The following is a 7,584-nucleotide window of genomic DNA, read 5'->3' on the forward strand; positions in this document are numbered from 1 at the left end:
TGTTTAATGTTACAGGTAGAGTCCTCATTTATTGCAATAGGTATTGCAAATCTCGAGTGAGCTGTTCGGCCACCGGGTAACAACAAAGAAGCTATGTCACTTGATGCGACATTTAAAACGATCTGGCCTTTGCACTGGACTGAAGCGGATAACGCTCTCCATAAAAAAAGTCTTTCCTGTCCCACCGTATCCATAAACAAAAAATAATCCACCTTTATTGGTTGCAATATCTTGCATAACAGTATCAAAAATGAGACTCTGGTCTTCTGTTAGTTTGGCACACATCAGTTCAGAATCTGTCTTCAATTGTTCCGAATTGTAATTCAGTTCTTCAAAAACCAATCGATTTTGAAACAACCTTGTATTATCAGTACTTGGTGTGGGCATCGGAGGAAAGTCTTTTAAAGACTTGTTCTGTTGCCCCAACAGGTTTTTCAATTCCAATAATCCAAAGTTCTTTTTCTCTTCCTCTGTTAAGACCAAATCTATTACAATAGCAACATCCAAATTGTTATATTTATAAGCTAAGAACATTGTTGAAAAGTATATTGTAAAAAAAAAGTTATTTTACCTTGCTGTTTTAATATTCTTCTTTGATAGTGTTGAGCATCTTCACACAGATGTTGCCAAACTTGATTCCAAACATTTTTGGGTCTAATAATTGAGGATGATGTTAGTAAAACAACAAATAGCTTCCTCAATGAATGTGCAGTTGACCAGTAGCTTGCCTCATTTATAGCATCAACGTACTCTTTATCGTCGTCTAGCAAACCATGAGCATAACACGCATCTCTAAAGGTCAAGTACTCAACACCGTTAACTGTCCTAATATCTTTGAAACTTTTTGGACCACGGACTATGTTCAATAGACATCTCAAATAATATATTTCACCTGAAGCTGGAGGTACATAGAATATTCGACCAATTGAGGATCTATTGGTCTTTCTTGGATGCCATTCACGGATGTCTTTTTTCCAAACAAATTTGGTAGGCATCTCAATGTAAGTCAACAAACTCGCTTCTTTGAAATTCTGGTTGGCTAAAAACCATGCATTAAACATACTTTGACCAACGGTTTCTCTATTGAGTACATTATCAATACTATCATCGTCTTGGAAAACAACTGATTGGCAATCCGACAAGTGGAAGCTTAATCGCTCAACCGGGGGAGTCCTATACTGGACTTCAAAACTAAACAATCTCCAGGCTGTTTCGCATGCAGATACGTATCTGCAATCATAGTACATGTTTATCTCATCCACAATCTCATTACCCGCTTCATCCATCGAAGTCTTATAAAACTCAGCAGTTACACGGTCGTTGCCCTTGTTTACGTACTTGAAGAAGTACTTGATTGACCTAGATTGGTTACACCACTCTACATTAATGTGAGATTTGTATTTCAAAAGCAAGTACCGTTTATGTGGTACAACATATCTATTATCCAACTCTATTCCATTCTTTTTTATTGTCCTCTTATCATCCCTTCTTCGATACAACGGGTAACCATCTTGTTCAAAATGTGATGCATCAATGTATCTTTTTGGAAAATACTTTGAACACTTGCCATTTGCCATGCACGGGGATTTAGTCCTTGCAGCACCGCATGGGCCGTGCAGCATGAATTCTTCGACAGCTTTGTAATACTCAATGTCTGAACACTTGTCGGGAATCTCGGCTGAAATGATCGTGTCCATAAAAGCCGGGTTGGCAAAGTCGTTGGTCGCTTGTAGGAACAGTAATATGTGGGCATGCGGAAGACCACGTTTTTGAAATTCAATTGTGTATATTACTGTCAGAAAAGCATTCATATTGTTAGATAGAAGTTTCATATAATAATAATTATTATTCTAAAAAATGACAATTATAAGCTCATGCAGTACGCACCTGCCTTTACACGACCAAATAGTTTTCCATTCTTTATTTCTTTAATTAAACAGCCTAGCTTCAGCTTGAAAACACGGCAGACAATGTCGGGACGATCTTCAGCTTTCAAGTTTCTTTTCTCCAAGAATCGTTGTATCTCGGGCCATTTAGGATTACATGTAAAAGTAATAAACAGATTTGGATAACCTATGCATCTGCAAATTGCCATGGCGTCTTGATAGTTCTGTATCATGTATCTTGCTCCTCCAGTGAAACTTGAAGGTAATATTATTCTTTTCCCTTGAGAGTTGGGTTGAACTTCACCGCGGGTCAACGCATCAGACAAACCTTTGTACGCCTCACACCTCAGAGCTTTTTGATTTGACCTAATATAGAGCAACCTCGAAGATTCAACCATAGTATACGCATCAACCAAGAATTGTTGGAATAACCTTCTGGCATACATTATTGTTGAGATCTCATTTGATCTTTCGTGGATACGGAACGTGAAGTACTCTCTTTGTGAAACACTCTTTCTTGAAAAATCTCGTTTTGTACCAAGTGTTGCAAAATGTATATCTTCTCGAAAACCATCCTCCCCGTATGGAAATAAGATTGGGTATTGCAATGGTAAATAGGCCGGGTTTAATTCATTTATTCGTTTCAGTGCTCCAGACCTACACTCGACAACAATATCACGTTGACCCATGTAAGGGTCTATATCTCCAACAATGAGTGCAGCAACCTCGGAAGTAGTTGGTAACGCATAAGTCCTGGCATCTTTAGTCCTCTTTCCTATTAATCTCATTCTGATTTGACTTTGAGGATTAGACTCCAGAAACGACTTGGCCATTCGGAATGACTTAACCAACACATTGTGTTCATCTAGAACTTGCTTAATGTCATGTACTACCTCACTATGCAACGCAGAACCATTATTTTCGGCACTAAAAAAGGAAGAATATATAATATAAGATACTCTGTATTAATCCATAATATACCAAAAATATTTCAGTAACACAAAAGAGTATACCTCAAAGAGTTTAAGCGATTTTCTATCTCATTCTCTGTATCGTGAATGTATAATTGGGCAAATTTCGGTTGAATGCCATGTGAAGGTAATAAGCTTCCAATCCGATGAAAATTTTGACCATTGATACGGAATATCGGCGGCGATGTTCCGTTGTTAATAGTTCTATCTATTTTTTCACCCATCGACGTAAAGCAAAACATGCTGTTATATGACCTTATATTCTTTAAAAAACATTTGTTTTTATCGTTTGATGTAAAGAATAGCTCATACAGCTTTTGAGGAGGCTTTGTCATAAATGGCAACTTTATTTTACCATTTACACAACACGCAGAGTATTTTGGACTTTCACATGACTTTGAATTGCTTGACCGTTCAGTGTACCAAAAAATTGAATTACAATGCTCGCAAAGATACTCTGGATCACCAAGATCGAAATAAAAATCTAAAAAAAAAAATATATTAGTTAGCATGATAATGTATTTTACTGTAGTCCAAATATAATACGTTTTTGTCCTACAACATTTCATATGAACTCACCATTAACTGAGGGCATATTGTCATGTAACGGTTCAACAACTTCCTGAAAGTCTGGTAACAAATTGCGGTACTGCGGGATGGTTTCACTCTCTGACTCTACCAGGACTCTTTTCATATTATTGTCATTTGTAATACAATAATTACTTTCCATCCCTAAAAGAACAATATCCAATTGTAATTAATTTGGTTATATATTAAATGAATAATTATAAATGTGTGACAACTAAAAAACTCTTCTTGAATATATGTTTATACCTATTTGCGACTCTGGCGATAGATTTAAGTCGAAGCAGAAACTTGGACGGTCAGCTTTAGGTGGATTGCTACGGATCAAATTGACTTGACCGCAATTTGCTTTAATAATACATATTTTTAATCAGATTCGTTAGAATAATAACTATTCAATTTGACTATATATATAATTCCTTAGTAATCTTATTACAATATATTTGTTGAAGTTCATACCATTCGATATGTTGCTAAATGGCATTCTGCTACTCAATTCTTGCGTTGGTGTAGTATTTGTGGTCATCCGTAACGGAGAAGATACTGTGCATTTCAACAACCACGATTATTATTAACCAATATAAAATTATAAATGGCTACAGAATTCGTAATTAGAATGTGTAGTTTGCTATAAGGAATAAATACATCGATGGAGTGGAAATTTTGATACCTAGTTGTGAATCTGGGGTTCTATTTAAGTCGATCGAATGATTGTGGCGCTTCGTAATAGGTGCTTTTTCACAATCCCCGTCAACCCGAGCGATATTTTCTTTAATTATATAAGAGCCGTACAAAAAACTTGTTAGGATGTTAATTATCACATCTTTAAAATTATTTATAGACGTTAAAAATGATTGTTTATATTCGTACTATTGGATATGTTGCTTAATGGTATTCTGCTACCAAAATCTTGCAAAGGCGAATTCCGAATTGTCGTACGAATTGCGGTCGAAGCTGTGAATTTCATAACCAAAATATGGTTAGCAACAATTAATTATATAATTTCACTATCATATAGAACACACTTACCATTTTTCACAATACTTAAAGGCGTACTTAGCGAACTTTGGAAAACAGCACGTAGGGGTGTACGATTGTGTGTATTGTTGTTGCATTCAATGGACGACATGTACAATGCATCCATGACAGTACGATTCTCATTCTCTGTAAAGGAAAAAAAACAATGATATAACCATACATGATATGTTTGGTACCTCAATTTTTTGGATACATACGGAATGATTCTATTCCTAATTATAATTAAAGTATTAATATTAAACTAATATTAATACTTTACTATTGCACAATAAAAATATTATATATCTTAATATTATATAATACAATATCCTTTAAACGTGTAATGTTATAAACATTTGATGTTAACAAATCGCAATAATAACAAATTAGTATAAGAATATTAATGACGAAGATTAATGTTATTCAAACAATTATAATAATTATTATAAGAAGAATAACCATAAAAATATTAATCATATTATTAATAATATTATTATTATTAATATTATTAATAATATATTTGAAAGTTAACAATTTCTGGGATGTTTTAACTCTATTTTATAATAATAATAATTATTATTATTATTATTAGACTGTTTTGGCAATCACCCCGTGATGTAGGCAGCAGGAGTCACTTTACTAATCTCCTAGAAGGCTCCATTGTGAGCCTACGTCGCTGGTGAAGTACGGTGGTTTCTCTCACTAAAAATGGACATGATAAAGGGTTTAGGGTTCGATTGTGAGACTCGATTAAGGTATTAATCATTTCTCGACGGTCATTTCCTATCTCTTGGCTATGGATTGACGATGAAGAGGATGGTACTGTGAATCCGGTGAACCTAATGTTCGCCGAAGTGCATGCGTAGCTAGTGATCTCCAAGGTGAACAGAAATGTGTGCGATGTTATCAGGCGGTCAACCATTTTGGAGAAGCGGCTATTCAAACACACGATGTGGACAATCCCCACAAAAATTGGGTATTGATTTCTAACCCTAACTGTTCTAAGTTTTCAGATCTAATTCTCGTTTATATAGTTTATATAGTATATTTGTAAATCTCAACTTAATATGGTAGAGATGCATCTCGATTTTGGTAACCTGGAAATCTATCTGATGAGTTTTATTTTGTGCGATTAATCTTGTGTTTCGATAACACATACAATCCGTTAATATTGGTTGAGATCGTTTTTAGTCTTTTTAGTAGAGTTAAAAAAAATCGTATAATAGTTGTATAAACTAAGACCGAATAGAAGAATAAAGATAGAAGTCAATAGATTTACCTTGGTTGTTGCTGGGATGCTTGCGCTTCGAACCAATTGTGGTTGAAGATGTAAGTTTCCTCATGTACTCTAGGGGAGATGAATTGCCCAGTATAGGATTTGTGTAGTTGTGGTGCTCAACAGAGGTTAATAATACCTAATTGTTGAATATATAGGCCTAAAGTAGTCAATTAATATTTGGAGACAACATTGGAAAATGGCAATCCTAATTGCTTTTGGAATACTAAAAGGTTTTGATCAGCTACTTAATGCAATGTGCCATCAATATATTAGCTCATTGATATTCTGACTAATTTTTTTTTCATTGTCCAACTGGAATTCACAACTTTGTTTGGATACTAATAATGTTTATTTTCTCTAATGTCAGGGACTTAAATTTTATATATGTTGTTTTCCAGGTAACAAACAGTTTGGTGCTCTAATGTCAGGGAGTTAAATTTTTTTTCCAATAAGTTGCTTTGGGTTTCACCATAAAAAGCAACTATTAACTGGATGACCCTCAGTGGAATAGAGCACAGACTTAATAGATGCTGTGATATGTTTTTAGCACATAATGGGAATTGTACTAAAGAGGTTGTTACGCTTGGGCCAAAAGATAAGTGTTACATTTATCAAATCCTCTAATATAATGTTCTTTAGGTTGACTATAATATTCTTTCAGTGTTCTTACATTAGGTGATGTTTATAAGATTTAATTCAGTGAATTGAAATTCTCCAATTGCAGGACTGATATACACAATCTGTATTCAACTCTAATTCTTTGAGTAGTCTTCCTAATAACAAAAAGGCTGTCAAGACTATTGGCCAAACATTTACTAAGCACGGCTCAAAGATAAGTTTTAATAGACTTAGAAATGCTCAATATAATGTGATTAACAACAATAATACCCTTTCATTGTTACTAAATTAGATGGTGTATATAATGAGTTATCTCTTTAATTCACTATTTGGCCACTGCAGGTAAGCTGCTACACCAACGGTCTTCAACTAACATTAATTTAGGAGGCTTCCTAATCCTAAAGTTGGTGAATTCAAGGGTAATTCACTATTCATCACTGAGTCCATAATTAACTTTGTGAACTTAATCCATGTGTTAGAAATTGACTACGATGTGGCTGCCATTAATATTTTTAATCAATCACTTTTTTGGTTAAACTGCAGGTAGGATGCTATAAAGCAAATGTTGCATAAAGGTCCTGGAAGTTCAGTTAAAAGGACCTGGCAGTTCACTTAAAAGGACATGCATAAAGGACCTGGAAGTTCACTTCAAAGTCCTTTGAAGTGAGCTTTAAGATGACAGAGGCTGGTAAGTGCATAATCAGGTCTAATCATGCCTACTTGGAATAAAATCTATATATTCATTACCAAAATTACCAAAATATGTTTAAGCACTTAGTTTTAAAACTATTTTAATTACTTTTACTTTATCAAACTTCTAAGGGTGTTGCATAGTCAGCAAGGATTGTCATTGTACTGTTTTAATACTACTATCAAATTTTCAAGTTAGAGTACAGTATTACTTTGGATGGTTTCTATACACTATTAAAATTTGATATTCTGTTTACATTATTAGTGGAGTTAATTTTGGATGACAATGAGTTGATTTGCTGTTAGTATTTAATGTAAGGGAATTGTTAATTATGGCACAAAATGGAGTATTTGAATTATTAGCTGGAGCTTGGATAAGATAGAATAATATTTTACATTAAAAATGACATTACATTAATCTACACTAATGTTGTGCATCTAAAAAGTAGTCCTTTGTTTGTATTACATTTCACTACAAATACAATTTGATGGTCTGTTTGCTAGATGTTATCTGTATCTTCAACTGATTTCTGTGCCA

The 7,584-nt window shown here is 34.1% G+C and overlaps 1 protein-coding gene across 1 annotated transcript; it reads right to left on the reverse strand.

Moving 5' to 3' along the window:
- Positions 1-96: 96 nt before the first annotated feature.
- On the reverse strand, positions 97-3,081 carry LOC109168428. Its single transcript, XM_019317451.1, has 4 exons — positions 2,900-3,081; positions 1,888-2,813; positions 572-1,792; positions 97-485 (listed from the first exon to the last, which is right to left on the reverse strand). The coding sequence occupies exons 1-4, from the start codon at positions 3,079-3,081 to the stop codon at positions 97-99; spliced, it is 2,718 nt and encodes a 905-aa protein (XP_019172996.1).
- Positions 3,082-7,584: the final 4,503 nt, after the last annotated feature.

This window comes from Ipomoea nil, unplaced genomic scaffold (genome assembly GCF_001879475.1).
Source record: "Ipomoea nil cultivar Tokyo-kokei standard unplaced genomic scaffold, Asagao_1.1 scaffold3199, whole genome shotgun sequence".
NCBI lineage: Eukaryota > Viridiplantae > Streptophyta > Magnoliopsida > Solanales > Convolvulaceae > Ipomoea > Ipomoea nil.

Excerpts from the sequence above, each read along its gene's own strand:
- LOC109168428 (XM_019317451.1), bottom strand. The coding sequence starts at position 3,081 with ATGGGTGAAAAAATAGATAGAACTATTAACAACGGAACATCGCCGCCG. Across the intron at positions 1,793-1,887 it reads ATTTGGTCGTGTAAAGGCAG|TAATATACACAATTGAATTT; the intron begins GTGCGTACTGCA and ends CTTTTCTGACAG. Across the intron at positions 486-571 it reads AAGAATATTAAAACAGCAAG|ATTTGGTCTTAACAGAGGAA; the intron begins GTAAAATAACTT and ends CTATTGTAATAG.